Genomic DNA, 23,877 nt, shown 5'->3' with positions numbered 1-23,877 from the left:
AAAAAAAAAAAAAAAAAAAAAAAAAAAAAAAAGAAACAAGTGCTGATTTATAATATATAAGTAAGTCTATTAAAATGTTAGAACACACATGTTTTATATACAGAAACATACACACATACAATGCTATAATTTCAGATAGTCTTTCAAAGAATTCTAGTAATGTGTATATGTTATATAGTATATATATATGTATATATGTATATATATATATTATCTCAATTATCCATAATTAAATCTCAAATTCCTAAGGGCATTATTGACATTATAGAAAATACCTGGATAATATGGAGATATTTTATGATACTTTAAGTTTATTTTATTGAACTCTTACTGGATCTGTCTGGGCTGGAGAATAAAACACATAAAAATAACAAGAGTAAAGAAGTAATCACTTATAATGCTCAAAATAAGTAAAACAAAAGTATTTTATTGAAAAAAGACAACTTTCTTGTATTATTGTTACCAATTTTTCTGCATTATATTCTATGCAAAAATATATTTCATGAAGGCATTTCAAGTGGACTTTTTAAAATACATTTTGACATTGTACTAGGCTCTTAAAAAGAATAGTAGGAAGAAGAATCATGGAACATTAAAGAAATTTATTGCTTTCAACTTAGTATTCCACATTAGCAGAAATTTGTACATAAGTTAGAGGAATGACAATGAGAAGAAAGAGAATGGAATTTAAGGGGGAAAGTGACTGATGACAAAATATTCATGTCTATATTAGCTAAATCAAGCCATCTATAAAAGGCTTGATACAAAGGCTTGATCTATAAAAGGCTTGATACTTATACAAAGTACAACTACATGAAGAATACAAATTTTAAGGGATCTTTAGCAATGATATTTCAGCATAACATGAACAATTCTAATGATATACATGAAGCACAATTTAAGAGAGCTTCAAAGAATAGAATTTCAGAAATCAGAATTCATTTTCATATACAGAAATACATATTCTTACCAGGCATGATGGTGCATGTCTATAATCCCAGGATTCAGGAAATAAAAGCAGAATTATCAGGAACTCAAGACTAACCTCCACTACAAAGTGAACTTGAAGCATGGTCTGTAAGACCCTTGTCTCAAACAAAATAAAAGTCAAGTAAACAGAAATGAAACATGCCTACCTTAAAAAGTAAGTGGCAAACACAAAGAACGTTATTGTAGCATTGTGCTTTTATAAAAAATAAAATAAAATCTAGATATTAATAAAACCTTAGAGCATAATTTCTTACTAACCTCGCATTCTATTTCATTTTGACTCTGTTCTCATGATGCTATGGTATACCACCATTTACTTAAAATAGTTTTCATGACCCTAATAGAATATCTCCTGAGATAAAGTAACAGGTCTCCTCCTAGAAGAAAGGAACATGTGTGCTGATGGAGTTCATTCAGAAAGAAGTTCACACTTACTCCTACTATCCTCTCCAATATCCACCTCCTCGTTGAATTCTTTTGACATTTTTATTTTTAAATACATATGCTTTAAAGTTTTAAAAGGAAAAATATTGGAAGAGGAAAAAACTAAAATTCACCAAAAAAACTAGAAAAAATATGTATACAAAAATTATGAACATTTAAACCTGCATAGGAGTCTACAAGATATACTCTGTATATTTTTTATTAAAAGTGTTCCATATCTCAGAGGTTCCACAGATATCAAATGATGTTGCTGTTGCTATAGAAACTATTCTCTCTTAATGAACCACATATAAAATAACTGCATAAAACAAATTCAAATTTGAAATGCAATTACTATTCTAAACCATATTTACATATTTGATTTTATAATGGTTACAGAAAATATGATAAAATATTAAGAATACCTTTTACATGTGCAAAACCCACTAACTGTTATAAATTTAATTGCAACTCTGCCCTTAAACGCAATAGTGTTGGGTATAATAAAATTCTATCTTATAAGAGAAACTCACACAAACTCCACCATTCTCTTGCTGCTTGCAGAAGCACTAATTTGTATGCAGTGAAACATTCCTGCAAATTTACCATCTTGCATAAATGGTGCAAATTCAGAGCAAGTATAAAAGACTCCCTAAAGGTTTGCACAATCAGATCAATATTCAAAAAGTGGCTACAAAATTCACAGCAAGTGACTTGAAATAATAAGAAAGATTCTACTTTGTCTAAAAGTATAACACTTTCCCTTTGTCTGCATACCTAAGGCTAAGAATTCCTCCCAAGGTTTGCACACTCCAGTCACATCACTTTCCATATTGAGCCAAATAGACCAAGCTTCAGATCCCAGCTCTAACATTGCTATGCTATCACAAGCTATATACTTAACCTCTCCAAACCCACAAAACAGAGATGACACTTGCCTTATAGAACCAAAACAAAGAACAACAGTATTTCATGGGAGATGCTTTGACATGTTTTCTGCATGTGTTTGGTGGTCACTGCTGGATAGTGTCAATTAGAATGACAACAACAACTACTGTTGGGGCCACTGTTGTTACTGCTGATAGTACTGCAACTATTATAACAAACTAAAAAGCCATAGCAGCATTTTTATTTTTATTTATTTTCTTTAGTTAAATTACTACATCTAAAAGCAAGGGAAGGAGTGCTAGATGTGCCTCTTTGATGGAACTGACTGAAATCTGGCAGCAAAAATAACCTACTTGGGCTCGTTTCAGCCTTCTTATCATTTGATGCCACCGTTTGACAAAGACAAAACTTACCTTTATAAACGTGTGTGTATACAACATATCTGCAATCCTTGTCTTGATGTGAGTTAATTTTTCAACACTGTTTATTGTCAAACAAAGACACATCTTTATTTATTTCTGTACCTTTCATACACTTCCCATGCTCTATAGCGTTAGTTTCAAGCTGTCAGTTTTACAATTTTTTTTTTACATTATTTCTGTAGACATAGTACTTGTGACTGCCGTGTTCTAAACGTCAATTGTAAGTAAGTTAACACCACTTAGCACATAAAATCTACACTGCCAGATGGACTTGGGATTGCATTTCCTTTTCATGAGTCCAGTGCCACAATCCAGAGTCCATCTGAAGAAAATATTCTTTGCATCAAGATAAATGTGTTATCTTTTCTCACCCTCTATCAGCTGCTTTAACTTGCACCATATTTTATTTCATCTTACTTTCAAAAATCATCTGTGCTGTTTCACTTTTAATATTATTTTAATTGGTTTTCTTTCTTTCTTACTTGATAGGTAAATAACCAAGCTTCAGCCTGCCTAGCCATGCACTGTAAAAAAAAATGGTTAAAGATACTGGACTTTCTCCAGAAGTATTCTTCCAAGAATGTACTATTAATATCTAAACTAGCCAATATCTAAACTTGCTGATTGACAGTCACCTTCTGTTTTCCCTTACTGTCATCTAAAATTGGATACATTTTCTCTCTCTCCATATTCTCTTCAGTTTCGTTGGTTTATATCCCTAAGCAACTTTTGAAAACGGAAGCCTCAGAAATATACATTATGATTTCCTGTGTGTCTGAAAATGACTTTAACCAATGCTGGTATTTCACTGAAAATGTTGCTGGACATAAAATTACAATGTACAGATGATTTCTTTTGGAATTTTAGAGATATTATTCAACTGTCTTGTACATCTGTATACACTGAAATGTTACACTTACTGACCTCTCCCCATTTCTCACTCTTTTGCCCCCACTAACTACCATTCTACTTTTATTATGAAGTGGACTATTTCACATTCCTCATATAAATAGAATAATATAAATTGTCATTTTGTGGCTGGGTTATTTTATTTAATATACATTCTTCGAGAAACACTCAAGCTATATAACATGCAGTGAGATTATCTTTCAAGACTGAACAATACTCTATGGTGTATGATGGTATTACAAGTCCACATTGTATTTATCAATTTACCCACCAATAGATGTTTATGTATAATGCTGCAGTAAACACCAATGTGCAAATCTCTTCCAGATCCTGCTTTTGATTCTTTTATACATATAAGTATCAAAATATTAGCAAAATAAGGTTTTATCCTAGATGGACACATATGTATAATCCCAGCACTCAGGGGGCTGAGGCAGAAAGACTACAATGAATTCAAGGCTAGCCTGTCCTACTACAAAATGATATAATGTATCAAAAACCAATCACACACACATTCATTCACATACATACATGTTATAGAAATGGTACATATTTAATGTTTCTGTGCTTTAGTTTTTCTCAAAGATAATAACAGTGTTTGTTAGGGAGGCTTGTGCCATATATGTAAAAAAATGTATGCTATTATAATTAAGTAAGCCTTTAAGATCAGTTCCCTAATTGGGAAAAAATATGTGTCATAAGCATAAATTAAACAATGGATTCTGTATTTTGTTACTTTATTTTATAATTTTAGGGGGAAAGACTTCTTTCTTGCTGATTTTCTTAAATAATCTACCTTCCATAGTAAAATAGGTTGTGAGACAGAGTTTTATGTAATTAATGCTTCCCTCAAACTACCATATAGGTTGGTCTTGAATTCCTAATCCTCCTGCCTCCACCTCCTAATTAATAGCATATATAGCTTTCTTTTTATAATTTAAAATAATTTGTTCAATTTTCTTTCAAGTATTAATTTACTGGATTTGATAAGGTTGCCATAATCCAGCAATTTTCCCCATTGAAGATATTATATTGTATCTAATGTTGGTATTTCCACATAATACAACTTTCCTCTTTAAAACAGATTACGGAACTGACTATTACAGTCAAGCATTTAAGATGTATTGTTAATAATTTAACGTTACCCATATTACTGAGATAACATAATTCTCAGAGATAATAAATTACTCAACGTGCACTTCACACTTTCAAAATTTAATTTTTAATATTTAAAGGAGAGGGAATCATACCCTCCAAACCTACCTCCAAAATCATATCATGCTTTTTGTTTTGTTTAAAACAAAAAAAATTGTTTTAAAAATTTTTTGGCAGACTGTTACTGGGGGGTCAGTCTGAAGCAGACTGCCACTGGCATCTACACATTTCCAGTTTTTTTTTTTAAGATTTATTTATTTATGTTATGTATGTATGTAAGTACACTGTAGCTGTCTTTAGACACACCAGAAGAGGGCATCAGATCTCATTACAGATGGTTGTGAGCCACCATGTGGTTGCTGGGATTTGAACTCAGGACCTTCAGAAGAGCAGTCAGTGCTCTTAACCACTGAGCCATCTCTCCAGCCCCAACATTTCCAGTTCTTATGCCATGGTGAAATGGAGAGATCCACTTACTAACATGTGGTATGGTCCTGACCCTGTCTTAATTTGGAGAAAAGGCACCATTTGTGTCTTCTCACAAAGGAAGACAAAGCACAATGGCTGCCTGAAAGATTAGTTTCTCAGGTGGATGCAGCTCCAAAGTCTTTTTAATAAACATGTTTTCAACTAAAATAATGGCTAGAAATTTTTATTAGCCAGCAAAGTTCACTTGGCTGAAATAGCCTACAGTATTTTCCTAAGACTTAACAGCTCCTTTGTGGTTCTCAGAGCCACTCCCCCCCACACTTGGAGGCCAGACCTGAGTCTGAGCTCTGCTAATTTGCAACTGAATTGAGTGCCTGGGACATCCTCAAAGAAAATGTTAAGCTTGTTGTTTTTAAACCTTTGACCTTGTATCTCAAGCAGATTTGTTACAGACGTGCAAGCTCGACTTCAGAAAGGCTCAGACATGCAGTCTCCACTCCAGACTGGACTTCAGAGAGGCTCTATGTGGCAGTTATTCATTGTGATGAAGAAAAAATGTTAAATGCATATTGTGGCTTTGGTCCGTATGGAAAAAAGGTAGGCTATGAGGGCCTGCAGCCAAAGACTAACCACTGAATCTATGACTCTTACCAACCTAAGACAGAGTCATGTGTCAAGAGGCCATGTTTATTAATAATAAACACTAAAAGGCCCAGTTTGTGCAAATAAATACAAATTAGCTGCATGTGATATCCAAGACAGGTAAGGGAGAGACCAGTAGATCTAGACCTAAGACAGGCGGGGCCACCAGTCACCATAATTCCCAGGCAGGACTATGGTGCATAAATATATCTTATGCCCCAATCCAACTAATTTATAATAAATAAATAAGGAGGAACTGTAACCTCATTTAGCCAAAGGCCTTCTGAATCCGACCTCACCTTGCCACAGAGCAGCCACCCCACACAGGGTGAGGCTTCCTGACATAAACAAAGCCCTTTTGTTTTGCCACCTCTCTGTCTCTCTCCAAGTTCAGGAGGGATTTTTCCCTGCCTGCTTGATTCGCAGATTGATAATACACATTGGACCTTTATTAGAAAAGAAAGAAAGAAAGAAAGAAAGAAAGAAAGAAAGAAAGAAAGAAAGAAAGAAAGAAAGAAGAAAGTAGATTATTTTCCTATTTGATATAGCTTGATTATAATTTTGTCTCCTTCTACTTCTCCCAGTTCCTCCATACTTTCCCTCCCATCCAGATCCAATCCTTTTCAATCTCTCATTAGAAAAGAACAAGCTTCTAAGAGATTTTTTAAAAATAACAAAATAAAGTATCATAAGATAAAACAAAACCCATCTTACCAAAGTTCAACAAAACAAATGAAAAGAAGGAATAAAGCACAAGAGAAAGCACAAGAATCAGAGGCCCAATCATTCAAACACTCATTCACACATTCATTCACATACTCACAAGACACATAAAAAACACTAAACTGAATAATCTATACAGAGGAGCTGCTGCAGACCCTGTGCTTGCTGCTTCAGTCTCTAAATTCATGAGAGCTTTGCTTAGTTGATTTTGAGGTCCTCATTCTCTGATGTCCTCTATCCCCTCTGGATCTTACACTCTTTCCACATCCTATTCATTGGGGTTTCATTAGCTCTAAGGGGAGGGATTTGATTAATACATCCCATTATTGTCATTCTCTCTCCCTATGTAGTGTCTGGTTGTGAGTCTATATTTGGTTCCATATATATTGTATTGTATCTAATTCAGAAGGAAGCTTCTCTGATAATGGCTAAATAAGGCACTAATTAATAAGTATAGAAGAATATCATTAGGGGTCATTTTTTCATTCCTTTTTTAAGACCAGAAATATTTGGTTTTTTTTCCTCTAAGCTATATATTCTTGGTCTCACAATCAGTGTTGGGTATAGGTTCCATCTCATGGAGTGAGTCTTAAATCTAATCAGACTTTTGTTGATTACTCCCACAAATTTTGTAGTACCATTGGCCTAGAATATTTTGCAGAAAGAACAGTATCAAATATTTTGTGTCTCTGTTAGTATATACATTTATCTTTTGGTATCCTGCAGAATACCTTCCTGTACCAAAGACACTAGACCTATGGTTCTCAACCTGTGGGTCACAACCCCTTCGGAGTTCAACAACCCTTTCACAGGTCACCACAATATAAAGAACTGTATTAAAGGGTCACAGCATTAGAAAGGTTGAGAACTACTACACTAGAACATAGGGTAAAAGGTTCTATATAGGCACCAGCTCAACCTCTCCATGTTCAGAGTTGTTTGAGCACTGCTGTTAGCAACAGAGTCTTGCTCAGTTTGGGAAGAGCAACCTATTGTCTTAACAATATCCAGGGTTGTTTGGAAGTTTACATGGGACCCCTTTGGACAACAATTCAATTGGAGTTAACCCAGTCCTAGTACTGGAAGTTTTGTTTGTTGACAAGAGATGGCCAGTGTAACTCTGCTTCACCCATTATTTAGAGATTTCACTAGGATCAATTTTTAAGAAAAAGATGTACTAACAACAGTACACATTACTGAACAGTAATAATTAGGATGTGTTCAAAACTATCTGGGAAACTGAACATGAAGTTTAACAATATTATAATTTAATCAACACTTTGAGTGCCTAGTTAACCATTTATATATTTTTCTTCAAATTTATGAAAGCTTGTAGAGAAAAGGCTTTAAAAGATTAAAGATCAATGTGGTAGTTTGAATATGCTTGACCCATGGGAAGCAGCATTTAGGAGATGTGGCCTTGTTAGAATACTTATGGCCTTGTTGGATAAAGTGTATTACTTTGTAGGTGGGATTTGAAGACTCCATCTATGCTCAGGCTCTACCTAGTGTGGTAGAGACCCTCCTCTTGGCTGCCTGTAGAAGACAATCTCTACCTGGTTGCCTTCAGGTTAAGATGGAGAACTTTCAGATCTTCCAGAATATGTCTGCCTAGATTATGCTATGCTTCCTGCCATAAAGATACTGGACTGAACCTCTGAAAATATAAGTTAGCCCCAATTAAATGTTGGCTTTATAAGAGTTGCCTTATTTATGGTGTCGCTGCATAGCAATGAAACCCTAACTAGGATAAACAGTAATTTCCACTGATTTTTTAGCATGCACTTCAATGTCATTCCCATTCTTGAATGTCAAAATGTATTCTAAAACAAATGAACAGCAGGTAAAGTTCAAATACTTATGAAATGATAAAATTGTACTTAATAGATTCCTTGACAGTATTTTTACATTGATAAGAACATATCTAAATTTTCAGTGAATAATATTATGACTCATAGAAAATCACTTTTAAAAGATTTAATAATAAACCTTATTGCACATAGCATACTAGAAATGTCTCAATAAAAATAAACCCAAGCCTTATTCTATTAAAATTCAAAGTAATGTATAAATGATAAATAAATTGGAAAAATATCTTAAATCAGACAACAAACCACTAAACATTTATTTACTATAATAAAATACATGAAATACCAAAGGTACTGAATAAACCAAAATTACATAATCTATGATCTAAATTTTCAAGATTTTGTAAACTATCATAAACACTCAATACACTTATCATTAATGAGGAATATTTGTTCATATTAATGCCTAAAAGTATTTGGTACAGAGTATGAAGTCTTAAAAATGTTCTTCTATTATCTTTAGTTTATAAAAAAATTTGATCAAGAATATTGGAAAGTTTAGGGCTAACAATATACTATAAATGCTCCAAATAATGTATTACTAGTATATGTGAAACAACTTGACCAAGTTATTAAAATGACAATAAAATGAAAAAAAAATCACAAATGGGAAAGGAGAAAAGGAGATGACACAAAATTATGGAAATTGGAAAGCTATCAAATGGTAACTAATATTTTTAATCCTGTTGTGGAATGAGGTGAATTCTAGTGGCATGAGGATTCTCATCAAAGAAGTCCAAATACCCCTGAAAATGGAAGTGCACGTGAAGCCAAAAGGGGAAGGATTAGTTAAGAGACTGGGGAAATTTTCCATTCTCCAGATCACACCCACTATACAGCACACTGGATAACTGTCCTCTTTCATTGTGACAAAAGACAAAAAATATATTTTATAGAATTTATAATGCACTTGCAAGTTTCTATTATACATATAAAATCTTGATAGGGTTATACCTTACTTGTCATTCAGACATTAGGCTCTATACAGTAGTGAGGCTCTGCATCTTCACATACATGTTTCTCATAATTGACATAAACAGGAGCGAGTATGACACCAGGAATCAGATGTACATCACTTCCTCTTAGTTTTCATTAGTCAAGGCATACCACATGGGTGCATTTAACTTTAAAATGGAGCATTAGGAAGAGAAATATTTGTGAAAAGCCTTAATGTTTATGTCACTGTACTCTAAACTAGAGATTATCAGACAATTATAATTTTATGCAGTTACTGATCCCAACTGCAAACTTGTTAAAGTAATGAGAATAAGTGAGTGTTGGAAACCCAGTCATAAACGAGATATTTAATATCACCTCTCCCATGCTCAGAGAACATTACGAAAGAAAGAGCAGAGAGAATTAAGAAGGTGAAGAAGAGTTAAGTGTTACAGAATGCTGTCTTCTGGGCATGCTATGGCTGCTGAACTCTAGAATTCACAGTAGCTGTTAATACCTGTACAAGGCTTACACAAGACTAGGCCCATTGAAATCCTGATAAGGAATGATGACCCATGGATGATCCACCTTCACTGAGGAGCCATGAGTTAATGTTGCTGGGGGAAGGAAAAACATTTTGTTCAGGGCCACAGCTACTGATAAGGTGCCCATGCTCATATAAATAATCCTTCATTCACTCTCTTGTGAATATCTCTAAACACACACACATACATAAAAGACTTGAAAATAGAAAAAAAACTAGTTGGGAAAAGAAAAAGCATTAGCAGGAAAAGAATGATAAGAGAGAACAATGAGAAATAAATATGATCAAAATGTATTACGTGCAGGTATGAAAATGGCATAATGAAAATTCACTACTATTCATAAGTACTATTAGCTAATAAAACATTTTCTAAAAATCAGACAGAAAAACCTTACTGCTACTGAGAAGATTAAAAGGTTTGAATCCTTTCTAGAAGGAAAAATCTGGGTTGTAAGAATTCTTGTTGAGTGAGTGAAGATTAATTATAAGACACTAGCTAGAGGGAGTACTTACCTTGAGGAATGGCTTGTACTGTAGATGAGTTAAGGATGCTTGCACATAAAAGAAGGTATGCAGAGCTGTCCTTTCAGCGCAATCTTCCAACAACTCCTGTGTTTCCTTTTTCCAACAACTGTTGTGTTTCCTTTCTGCTTTTCATATTTAAAATTTCTTGTTTAAATATCCATCTTTACTTCCAGAGACTCAACTTCATGAATGAACACAATACTTCCTTAGTTCATTTAATAGAACAGTTGTAACTTTGCAATATTTTAGAATACTTAAAGTCAAGTGTTCTGTTGATCTTTGCAGATTTATTTTTCTATTGCTGGTGAGTACTTTGGGATTAAAGGAATGTCATTTGCTCCTAACTAGTAGATAGTAAGATTCTTATTAAAAGGAACTTCTCCTCAAACAACTTATTGTGCTATTTTACTCCTCTGTTAAAGAAATATTCCACACAGCATAGGAAAGAAAGAACAGATAATAATCTTACCAACTTTAGTAGCTGGTCAAACCTGTCCAAAAATGGCATCAGTGAGATGACTGTTTCTGCTTGACATTTAAAGGAATATTATAATTTCCCCTTGGTTTTAAAACAAAAGACATTGCTTATCTGGTTGAAAACATTAAATAAATGCATGTCTTGGGAACTGCATGGACTGGTTCCAGTGAGGCAGCAGAGAGAGTATCACAGGCCTATCAATAAGAACCATACATCTGAGAAAAACCCCAGTCCAAGAGTGAGGACCCAAAGGCAATCCAAAAGAAATGAGTTTGGTGAAAATTAAGGTAGTAATTGAACCTCTTCTATTAAATGGATGTAAATACCACAAAGCATGCAGGAGAAATGGCAAAGCCTATGTATGTTTGTCACATCCCTCTCCTAACTGTTCTTACATTTCTGGAATATTTTTTTAACAGAGGATTAAAATAACACAATAAGTTGTATGGGAGATTGAAAAGCAGGTAGCTGGAAGCAATGATCAAGAAAAAGCCTAACAAGTTTAAGAAGTGGGGTCCCACCTGAAAATGACTTCTAGTAAGCTAGAATCTCCGTGAGCTGTATTCTTAAGCACACCAGGGGAAAATATTCTGAAGAGCAGAAATCTTCTACAAGAGGTAGCATCCAGCATACTGCCTAACAGCACCCAAGGACTCCTTCTGTTGCAAGACTTGGGCATGTAAGGACAGTGCAAAGTATCTTTACTAGCAGTTACCACTAAGACTCTTAGTAAGCTACCACAATTACTATTGCAGCTTTCTCCGTGAACATAATCAAAGTGAACATAACCCACTAGAAGGACTCAGATAAAACAAAATCCATGAGCCAGAAGACACATACACCCCAACGGATGCGATATGTCATAGTCAAGATGTCAAAAAAAAAGTCAAAGAAGTAATACTATAAGGTATAAAGGAAACATGCCAAATATCACACAGAGGCTGAAATATCAGAACAGGAGATCTGTTGTTAGTAATCCTAAAGCTAGAAAAGAGTTAAATGATACATTCCTGGTCATGAATGTAAATTATTGTCAACCAAGATTGTTATGCCCAGGAAAATTATCTTAAGACATAGATAGATAGATAGATAGATAGATAGATAGATAGATAGATAGATAGATAGATAGATAGATAGATAATACTGGCCCCCAAGATTAGGTTGCTCCAGGAACAAGAGAATCCCACTTTACGCCAAGTGAGGCTATATGAGCTTGCTCATTGGTTGAATAAAGATGCATATAGCCTACAGCAGGGCAGAAGAGAGGTAGGCAGGGTTTTAGTTCCTGAGCTTTGGCTCTAAAGAAGACCATGAGGGGAGAAGAGAGAAGGTGGAGAGAAGAGAAAATGACATGTGGTAGCTGGGCAGTGGTGGCGCATGCCTTTAATCCCAGCACTTGGGAGTCAGAGGCAGGCAGATTTCTGAGTTTGAGGCCAGCCTGGCCTACAGAGTGAGTTCCAGGATAGCCAGGGCTACAGAGAAACCCTGTCTCAAAAAAAAAATGCCATGTGATGTGAGAGTCATGGAAATCATGGCCATGAGAACTGCCAATCAAAGTTAAGAGCTATCCAGATGGGGTTATTAATGGGGAGGTAGATTCTAAGAACTTAGATATCTGCCCAGCTCTAGTACATTAGAGGTTTATTATAAATATAAAAGGTGTGTGTCTTTTATCTGGGAACTGAATGATGTAAGATGGGGTAGAATCCCCCAGTTGAAATTAAATATTTATAATATCGACCACTCATACCCCCTCCAATTCTCCCTGTGTTCTCCTACTTGCTCCCAAATCCATGACCTTCTCTTTAAATATTGATACCTACTGAATCTATTTAGCACTGATCTTACATACATGTGTCCAGGGGCAACCACTTGAGACTAGACAACCTACATAGAAGCTCATCCCTGAAGAAAATTGCTTCTCCCTGTCTCCTCAGCCACTGGCCAGCTGCTGATACCTCTTTATCTAGGGGAAGCACCTCCTGGAGTTTTCTCCATCTACATTAGCATGTTAACTGGTGCTGTCATTATATAACTCTAGTCCAGGAACGCTGTACACAGAGGATGAAGAAATGCTGTTTCACACCAAAAAAACCCAAGATAAAGTAATCACTAAAAGATAAAAGATAAAAATGTGTGTGTGTGTGTGTGTGTGTGTGTATGTTAGTAATAATGAGAGATTTCAACACTTTACCCTCATATCCTCATATCTGCAGCAAAGAAACTTCAGAGATAAATTACACCATAGATCAACTGTAATTAACACATATTTCACCCAACAGATTATTCTTAGTACTGTGTAGAACTTTCTCCAAAATTTACCACATTATAAGGCAAGCACCAATAATTTTATAAACATACTTATTCCCTGCATTCTAGCAAACCACAATGGAATAAAACTAGAAATCAATAAGACTATCCCCAGGAAATATACATGCACTTATATATAAAACAATACACTACTTAATGAACACTGAGTCACTGAAGACATGAGTGAGGAAATTAATTCCTACAGAAAATGAAAGTGCAAGCAACTATCAGAACCTCTGGAATATAGTCAATCCAGTCCTACTTGTAAAAAGCCTATACCTGTAAGCGCTCACATTTAAAAAAAAAAAAAAATCAGAGACTCAGAGACTAGGGAGAGTGGAGGAAAGGAGTACTTTTAAAACAAACAAAAAACCAGAGACTAGGGCTCTGCAGTTAAGAGTACATAATCTTGCAGAGGGCCAGGGTAGGGTTCTCAGCACTCATGTGGTGGCTAACAACCATCTACAACTCCAATCCTCTTCAGGCCTCAACTAGCACAAGCCAAATACATGGTGTGCATACAAACAAAAAGGCAAATCCTCATGACATAACAAAAAATTATTTTTAAAACTCTGAGATTTTATTCATTTAAAAGCTTTCAAAATGAGATATTTAGATATATTTTTAAAAATTGGAGAACTCTCAAATATCCTAATGGTTCACCTCAAATGTCTAGAAAAAATGAGAAGACAATGACAAATGCAGGAAATGACAAAAAATAATAATAAATTGGGCTTTGTCTCTGCTTCCTAGCTACCCATCAGGAAACATGCTCTACCCTATTCTTCCCACTATAAAAAAAAATGGAACCTTCTGAAGCCTTGAGACAAATAAGTCCTTCCTCCTTCTGTTACCTCCACCAGTTATTCTTAGTCATAGTGAAAAAGTAATACAGATAACAATGTGAAGGTTACATTTGTTTTTCATATTTTATATTATTTTAGCTACTTCTCTAATTTTTATCAAGGGTTAGGCTGACTGTGGTATTAATGATAGTTGCAGACTTTAAATTATCTCTGATCTGTCAATGTCTTAATCATATAGCCTTGAGTAACTTGACAAGCCACATAAATACATGAGCTTCATTCTTCATTGTAAAAAGAATAATCATGATGATGATAGCTTTATCACTGGATATTAAATAAGTTTTAGAATTCTGTAGCATAGAACAGACCCAAAAACTTTAGCAGTAATGCAAATCATCATACACATGAAATTTGCGGGAATATTTAAAGTGTTGTAAAAATGATACTTTAGTAGTCACTAACATACCACATAAATATCTTGTTCAAAGTCTTAACTATCTAAAAAATAAGCCTAATACATTCATTAGAGAAATAAATAACATAGTATCTGTGAACAATATTTGACCAATGCAAACTCTCAGTAAATGTTTAAAACTGTACAACTGGAATTCTCAATGAAGCCTTAGCGACTTTGTATACTGCCTATTCCAGACTATTAAATGTCTATAATATTTACATATAATGTCCTTTCATTTATAAAACAGATTATACTGTATATTAAAATTATCAATTATTCATGTTTTGAGACCAAAGACCCTCATACAATGTTATTAGAAGCAATATAATGTGAATTACCTATGTAATGCATTACTTTTAGTATATATAAATAAATATATAGTTTTGTGTGTGTGTATATATTTACATGTATATTAGTTTCAGTATATTTATACAATTTTAATATATATAAGACAAAGTTTTATTTACAAAGTTTAGTTTACAAAGATAAACATACATTTTAATATTCAGTTTTTTTATATAATTTTCTTTCATTTCTCAATTTTTCCAAATATTTAAATAAATACTGATTTTTATATCCAACTTAATCTTTAGATAGCATGTATTTATATTTATACATTCAACTTAACATATTTGATTGGTTTTCTTTCTTCTCCAGATTCTCTTTCAGAGTTAGATTTTATGTTTCTAAAGCACCATCACCATGTCCACACATCTACCACATTGTTACCTGAAATTTTAAGTACCTAAAATAAATCTATCCTTTCTCCAATGAAACTAATTCCACACATGATTCTCCTGTTTCTGTAAATGAAAGCTGAAGTTTAATCATGTCATCTTTATCTTGTTCTTCTGCATCTTTTGAAAGATACATACAAGGAATAAAAAGTCTTTTGGAGTTAAGTAGATCTGGGAGACTCTTGTTCATAAGCTGTGTGAGCTTAAATGAGTTACCCTACCATTCTAAAATTAAGTTCCATGTCTAAAAACATTAGAAATCAAACAAACTAATCATACCGCATTTTTAAGCCTAAAAGCAAGCTATACACGGTACTTAGAAAATCATAGATATTCAAAAATGCTGTCAAAGCAATTTCTCTTCCTTCATCATAGTTATCAAAACTACAAAAACTACAGTTACTTTCTTTGAAAATGTCCTCATTATCACTTCTTATTACAGGATCCTCTCATTTAAATCCTCCGCTTTCAGGTATCATTTAATCCCTAACCATTTACGGCAATAACCATAAAGCAGACAAATTTTTCAGATGCCTATTCTTACCTAGCATGGTAACTTCCAGTAGAACAGAAACTACTTTCCATTAATTTCTAATCCATAAATGCCTTCATCCAAGCTCCTGGTGCCTAAGTCCCATCTGATCGTATCCTTTGAACAGAATCATTCACATTCATTAAAGCCCACCTTTAGATCCACCATCTCCATCGGTTTTCTTAATAAAACCATTCATAAATTAGCTTTCTTTCCTCTAATTTTCTCAACTGCAGATGGGCTATTTTTCAATCATACTTTATTCTTCTAAATAATTATTATTTAAATGAAAATTATATATATAACAACTTAACAATTCATCAGTGTCTTCCAGCATCACAAAAACAGAAAACCAGATGATTGTAAGCCTTTTGATGGAAGCATACAATACTACTTCTGAAAAAAGTTCAAACCTAATCAAATTTCTAGTTGTATCCAATAATTTATACAAAATATGTAAACATGAAAAGGTTATACTATACCAGAGAGCTGTAATCAACAAAATGCAACTAATGTACAACTAAGCTTAGTTAACTGGCCCCATATTTAGCTTGTATATGCAATTGGAAAATATGTAATTCCCTAAAGTCAGTTCAGAAAGTGCTGGTTTGCTAATATTTACTTTCCCAAGAGTGTATACTAGTCCTGCTAACAGAGACCAACCAGAGTGGGGTTTAAAAACGTTGGACTACAAAATGGATGGACATGGGAAAGACTAGTACAATCCTTTTAACCTCCTGCTCCTACTTTTGTTTAACACTAAAGAAAGGAAAGAGCCTTATATTATGTCCCTACTTTCTTTTTATGGTTCTAAATTTATTGATGGCTCAATGTACAATTGTATATCTATGGCTTGGGCATTGGGGAGGTAGCTGTTATACATTTGGGTAGTGATCATTTTAGTTAAAAGTTTTCTCTTCTTTCCAGAATTCTGACTGAGCTACACATCTCTCTTGTTCCTTTATAATTTCCATATAAATTCTAAATGTGTATTTTAAAAACCTTATAACCTAGAAATAATAGCTTCTGAATGTGTATGGAAGTTAATGTGGTAGTAAATGGAAGATGGACAAGTGCAGTCAGACAGTCACTCATCCAACATTACTTTGTGCCTAAGATAAATTTGCTTAGAAATTCATAGCAATAAAATTTGCAAAACTGAGAAAGCTGTATAGGAAAACTTAAAACAATATGGTTCTGAAAATATATGAACAAGCTTCTGGGGCCCTTTCCTCAGCTCATCCTTGGAAGTGCCTTTCTTCCTACCTTTCTTTTTTGTCTTAAAAAGCAGTCTATTTCTATTGCTTTCTTTCCATTCTCCTGACAGCTCCCAGGATTTTCATCTAACCTATACTATGTTTTCTCTTCAACACTAATAAAATTGTCCGAGAACTTCAAAGAAAACTTTATTAACAACTTTGAAGTTTTATTTAAATTTTAATTAATTATATTTTTCAACACTTTCAGGTAACAGGAAAAGATGATTTTAGAATTAGTGAATTTAGTGATTTTTCAAATGCTTCCAAGGATTGTTTTACTTTTCATAAAGAGCAATGTTCTTAAGTTCATATATTAATAAAAGTATACATTTCTGCCAGTGATACAATTCTTTTATTTGCTACAAAAATATAATAGTAATTTTTAAGGAATTTGGAGGATTTTTTTAAATTTTCATTAGTTTGTTAGGAAATTTTTGTTTTGTATTTTAGACAGAACACAGACTTTTCCTTCTACTTCTGGCCAGCCATGTCTTGAAATTTCAACCTGGATGACTCACAAAGCTTCTAAAAGAGCCTATTATTTATCAATAAGAGGAAGAATACTGTGCTAACCCTGCTAGGTGACATTCTTATGGGCTGAATGAGTGATTTTTCAATGGTAAAAAAAATAAGCCTATTAGACAAACTGCATCATCATTTGTATTAGTATGAAGCATATCTTTATTATAGGAGTGACCTGAAAAGAAATATTTTTAAGGATCTGAGATTTAGTTTTTGCTCTACTGGTTCATTTTCATAATACAACCTACATTACTCTTTAGGTTTGTCTATATTGCTACTTTCTTTTTAAATTTTCTTTTATTTTTGAGATTATATAATTTCTTTCTTCCCTTTCCTCCAACCAAACACTCCCATATACCCCTCTTTTCTCTTTTTCAAATTCATAGTCTCTTTGTTCATTAATTGCTATTTCATACACACACACATGCATGCACATGAACACACATGCACACACCCATGTGTGTTTGTGTATCTTACCAAATACATGAATACAACCTGCTCAGTCTGTATAATGGTATTTATATGTATGTTTTCAGGGATATTTTATATTGGATAACCTATTGGTACAATCTTCTCTACATAATACTTTTTCTCCCACTCAGCATTCCTTGGTTGGCTGTCATTCTTTGTATAGAGCTGAGATCTCCCCGATCCACTTTAGCATGTTTATTGTTGTCCTGTTCAGCTTATGTTAAGGCAGGCAGATTGGTCATGTTGGTGAGACTTTATGGGTGTAGCTTCTAGACATAACCTCACAGAAAGCTTCTTTATCCTCTGGCTCTTACAATCTTTGCATCTCCTCTTCAAAAATGTCCCTGAGCCTTTGGTGTAGGAGTTGCACTGTAGATATATCAGTTAGGACTGGTCTTTAAAACTGGTCTCTATCTGTTCACAGGGAAGTTTATTTAATGAGGGGTGAGGACCACATTTATCTGTGAGTATAAGGACAGATATGTAAAATGTAGTTAGTTTAATTAAGTGGTGGTTGTAGGTTCTCCTCAAAATTCGTGACTGTACAAGTCCTGGGTTGTTCACTAGATTTCAAACATGATTTCCCTTTTGTTCAGAAGGTTTTAAGTCCAACTAGAGAATTGTTGATTACTGCCAAGATATGCATGTCACTATTGCACTCTTCAGGTTATCATGCTACAGGGGTCTTTTTTTTTTTTTTGGTTCATAACCATCATACCTGTGTAGGATTGTTGGTTGTTTCCCTTCTTTGGAAGCTAGCATAGTACTTTCTTGAAGCATCTACAATAGTCCTCATGGAGAAAGCATTCAGGTCAGTTCCAGCTCATGGGCCTCTTGGCCCTCTGATTGAAATGTATACTCCTTCAGCAATAAGGACTTACTTTCCTCCTCTGAGGGCAGGGGGGCAACAAAGGTCAATAGAAATAGCCTATAATGTTCTTGGAGCCTTTTGGACAACCCTGACCAAGAACTCAAAAGAGGGCTTCTCATGCCTGGAGCTGGTTTAAATGATGGTCTTTTCATCTTGGAAGGAGCATCGTTAGTCCAGAAGGGAAAATGCAATTAAACCACATAAAACACACACACACACACGTGTGTGTGTATGTGTGCATGGCAGTATTAATATATTAATAATTAATAAAAATATTGATATAATATTATAATATAATAATTAATATAATATAATAATATATTTAATATATTATATATATTTGTATATATGTATACATATATGCTACTATATATATACATATATATAGTATGTGTGTGTATTATAGGTAGATATTTATGACTTTTTCAGACATTCTCGTTGCTACCCACCTTATTTGTCTCCCTCTCTCATCCCTAAATAGAACCCATTGTTGTTATTCTCTCCATCAGATCATTTGTACCCTGCTATTCCTCTCTCTAGTGCTCCGTGACGTGCCTAGCAATGGTCCTTTTTTACTTTCCAGGGGTTAGAGTTGCTCTAGAATGTGTTGCATGACATGCTATATAATGTGTTTTGATCATATTTTCTTCTGTTTCCCCAGCTCTTCCCACATCCATCTCTCCTCACCCATCCACCCAATTTTGTGTCCTTTTTTCACCCATCATGACCAATCTCTACTACTTCCATTGGGAATAACCTACTACTATTTTGCTGCATGGACATCATATTAAACCAATTCTTAATAACATGCATGCTCACATTATCTAGAAAATCTTTCATGAACACTCCTTTCCCAGTTTATTCTAGAATCTAGAATTTAGATTATATCAGACTGACAATTAAAATCAACCACTAAATAAGGATTGAGAAGGCATAATAAACTAGAAGATAGGTAACCTGGATTTTTCCATCATCAGTTTTCTCATATCAAAGTAACTGATGACCTCACTGTTGATAAGTCTAGTCTCCTACTCCCCATTTCATATCACTTGTAAGAATTTAGTCTACTGAGGACTCTATTTATCTTGAAATACTCTTTTGATTGTATTCTCCCTGGTTATACCTTCTCAGTCTCATTGGAAAGTGCTAAAATATCTCAGTTGACCCTGCGTCTTTTCTCCCTCTACACAACTTCATCCACATTCATAACATAACTATCTCACTTCCAAAATAATTATCTCTATGCAAGTTCAGATATAAAGTCAACTGCTTTGTCGATGTTTCCACTTACTTAGGTGTCTTAAAGATACCTCAAACTCCATATTTTAAAAACTAAATTTGTGACCTTTCCTCTAAAAACTTAGTCAAGATCTATTTTAATGTTCCCTATCTTTGTAGTGGCACAACCAATCCTCATTTGCAAAAGATAGAAAATGATTAATCTCTGATATCTCATATTTCACTGAGTTCTATTTTATCTGCTGTGTCTCATTTCTACATCCCAGCTATTATTTTCTAACAGGTTCTCCTATATACACTCTTTTATTAATACTTTCTACTATGGCAGAAATAGTTTTCAATTATTCTAATGATTTTACATTTACACTTATAAGATGTTGTAGTTTCCCATTAACCTTGGTAATTTTGAATAAAATTATAGTACTATAAGACCTGGCTTCAGCTTTCCACCTCTCTTCTCCCATTGTCTCACAAACTCCCACCCACATTTGTCTACTTTAAGATCCTTATAAAGTATATTAATACTTTTGCCTTGAGGTCTTTGCACTGGGGTTCTCTCTAGCTATAATTCTCTTTGCTCTCTCCATTTATTCAATTTCTATCCCCTTTCAAGTAAACTATCATTTCCATTCAATCCAGTAATTTATTCATTGAGAATATATTTTACACCAGATTTAGTTCTAGACCATATGAGATTAATAGGCAAAGCAAAGCCTTTGTAGATTTTATATACTAGTGAAAGGGATGATTAATGATAAAAATAATCTATTTATTTATATAATTGATTCAAGTGAGATAAAAGATAAAAAAAATCAAGAGACTCAAGAAGAAGGAGTTGGCAATGCCTAATTTGGTATTTGACATATAGTTATCACTTAATAAACATTTAAGTGTATGAGTGGCTAAAGGAATGTTCATGTTCATAAAAAAATTTATAAAAAGCAACAACTGCAAAATGAATAGGAGAAATGGAGATGCCAATCAAAAAGAAATCATAAGAAGCCTTAAAATAATAGTGTCTTGAGCCATTCTTGATCAAGTAGATTTCAAGTAGTTTATAGTTACTGTTCCTGTACTGCATAGCCTTATAATTAGTGTGTGTGTGCATATATATACAAACACAGACATGCATGCACATTCACAGTGAGGGGGGTCTGGAGTAGTTCAAGTGAGTCACTCTCATAACCATAGTTTATAATGTCTTATTAACACATACATAAGGTAATATATAGCCCACTTTAACTACCACCAAACACAGACACGCATGCACACTCACAGTGAGGGGGGTCTGGAGTAGTTCAAGTGAGTCACTCTCATAACTATAGTTTATAATGTCTTATTAACATAAGGTAATATATAGCCCACTTTAACTACCCACCAACCTGTATATCCCAAAGTTACTGATTTTCTATGCAAACACTAATATTAACCCTTAAAGTTTGAACTGTTCAGTCCCCTGCCTGTTTTTACAAATCTCCTATATATATTTAAAAGGGACTCTTGCTTTCTTCTATTAGCCTGTAAAGCATGTTGGTTACTAATTCTCTTAAGTCCAACCAAACCCAGAAGGATACCCTTAGAAACAGGACCCTAGGTTTCCATTCCTGCCAGAATTCCTGCTACTTAAAGGCTATCTTATGCTCACAGAGATAGGACATGTAACCTTTGTGATTTCTGAATGACCTTCAAGACCCCAAATACACTCATGCATGGCTCCAGCCTCCTTTGGCTGGGTGACCTTTCAAGTCTCTTGTCTTTTTAAGAACATTCAGGAAGATCTGTATACTTTGTGTGTGACTCCTTAATGGCCCTTAGGACTTTAGGTTCTCTCAAACACAAATATTCTGTATAAACTCCACTTCTATGAAGCCCATAGGAAGGTAATCTATCTTTCACATAAACTTGCTTCCTCTCCCCCAGTTCCAAATCATATTCTGGGGGTGGGGGATAGGAGCTGGGGGGAATGCCTTCCAAGGTACCACAGGAGTTTGAACACATTCCTTTTCCAGGATTTTGACTCAGTCCCCATGACAGGTGCTTCTAGATAATATGGGTCCAGTATCTTCTCTCCAAGACCTTTCTGGGCCCATGCTCACTCAAGAGTGAGCACACTCCCCGCACAGCCCTCCATCAGCAGAACTTTGAATTTCCCTGCTGGTCACTCAGAGAGATACACGCCTCCAGTGAACCCTGACCCTGAAGTAACCACCTTAATATCATCCTTAAAGGGCGCCTCCTCAGGGATAGATAGGGCGATGAAGAGTCCCCAGTCCCCTCAGGCCCAAGAAAGGCACCTCAACCTTCCCCTGCTCCATGGCCCTCACAGACCTGCCTCTGGCGCCGTCTGGCTCCGCTCCGCCATTTTTTGTTGTCCGTCAGTCAATGAGCCCACGCTAAAACCACCGGGCAGTGGGGAGCGAGCGGTGGGATCCGCGGGCTGACAGAAAAGGCTCCCTCAGGAAGACGCGGCGCAGCGGTTGCCAGGGAAACCGGCGGCCCCTGAGCGGCCGTCTGGGAGCAGGGGGCGGGGCAGAAGAGAGCGTGCAGCCGAGGCTCCGCCTCCCCGCACGAGCGCACCGCCTTCAAGCTCCTAAGGGCACCAAGCCACAGTAACCTGGGAATTGAGCATGCTCAGCCACAACTGTCTTGCAAAAACTAAGTCTGCAAGAATGACACTTTATTGCGTCCTCCCACACCCTCCCCCTCCCCGGTGCCATTCAAAATGCCTGGGTGGATTGGCATTTCTAAGGCTGGTGATAAGTTTCTTAATTTCCCAGAGCTTTTTCCCTTAATGTTCTTGCCTTCATGAAGATGATGAGTGACCTGTATTCATCTTACAAATATTGAGAACTAATTGAGTAACTAGCACAACCAAAGCACACAGAAGTCCTAAGGACCCTGGCTCCTCAGCAAGAAGGACATTAGTCTCTTAATTTCCATCAGAATGGCTGTAGGTTGCTTTCTGTTGCTTAGATAAAACTCTCTCATGTTTCCTAGTTCTGTTCTCCTGGGTCTAGCTGACTTATAGAGTTTGGGAAAATGCCTTGATGCAGAAGAGAGACCACTAAGCTTTTTAGGTAAAGTGCTAGCGGCCTGGCATACGTATTCATTCACCTGCACTAAAATATGTGATAAGACGGGATAACATAAGAATATTTTATCAAATGAATAAACATTCAGGATTGGTTGGCTTAAAAAAAATATTGAGAGATATGGATAGAAACTACTCATTAGAAATGTCTTTGACACTTAGGCAGTTTAAAATTCACAACATATCCACATGACCAGCAAAGTGACAGTAAGAGCCATGAGACTTAGTGAGAATTTCCTTGGTAAGAGCAGTTACTTGAAGCTGAAAAAGACAAAGGCACTTCATTAAGTGTGGGGAGATGAAGAGAAAAATGTGAGAAGGATCTGAGTTCCATTAACACCCTAACCTTATAATGCTTTAGTCTTAGGGGAAAAAAATCTTAAACTCATTGAGCCTCAGTATTCTTTTCAAACTGAGAAAAAGGCATTACCTATCACAGAGTGCTGCTCTGTGCCACACATGTGTGATGGACAGGGTTGCATTGCTTAATATAAATCCAGTAAAATTTTAAAAACTTAATATGCTTAGAATAATAAACATCTCCTGATGCCTCTCGGGAGCCAGACGCTATGCAGGTGCTAGTAGTAAAAAGGGAAATACAACACAGGACAGCACTGTACTGTTCAAATTTTATTTTAAATATTATTTAG

At 35.0% G+C, this 23,877-nt stretch overlaps 1 protein-coding gene across 8 annotated transcripts in view; it reads right to left on the bottom strand.

The window, feature by feature from the left end:
- The window catches only part of LOC116096412 (BEN domain-containing protein 5), a 1,197,642-nt gene extending 1,174,974 nt beyond the window's left edge, over nt 1-22,668 (bottom strand). For 7 of the 8 annotated variants that reach the window (XR_004120993.1, XR_004120994.1, XM_031378205.1 and 4 more), the window contains exon 1: nt 22,465-22,668. Coding sequence is in view for 6 of the 8 variants with exons in the window: in XM_031378205.1 (XP_031234065.1) it covers nt 22,465-22,498 (34 nt within the window). In the remaining 2 variants the exon portion in view is untranslated. The remainder of the gene's footprint in view (nt 1-22,464) is intronic. The other variant, XM_031378200.1, reaches the window with a different exon arrangement.
- Nucleotides 22,669-23,877: the final 1,209 nt, after the last annotated feature.

This window comes from Mastomys coucha, unplaced genomic scaffold (genome assembly GCF_008632895.1).
Source record: "Mastomys coucha isolate ucsf_1 unplaced genomic scaffold, UCSF_Mcou_1 pScaffold18, whole genome shotgun sequence".
In the NCBI taxonomy this organism is placed as follows: Eukaryota; Metazoa; Chordata; class Mammalia; order Rodentia; family Muridae; genus Mastomys; species Mastomys coucha.
The sequence above is the reverse complement of the archived record's forward strand: the minus strand, read 5'-3'. Positions and strand labels throughout refer to the sequence as shown.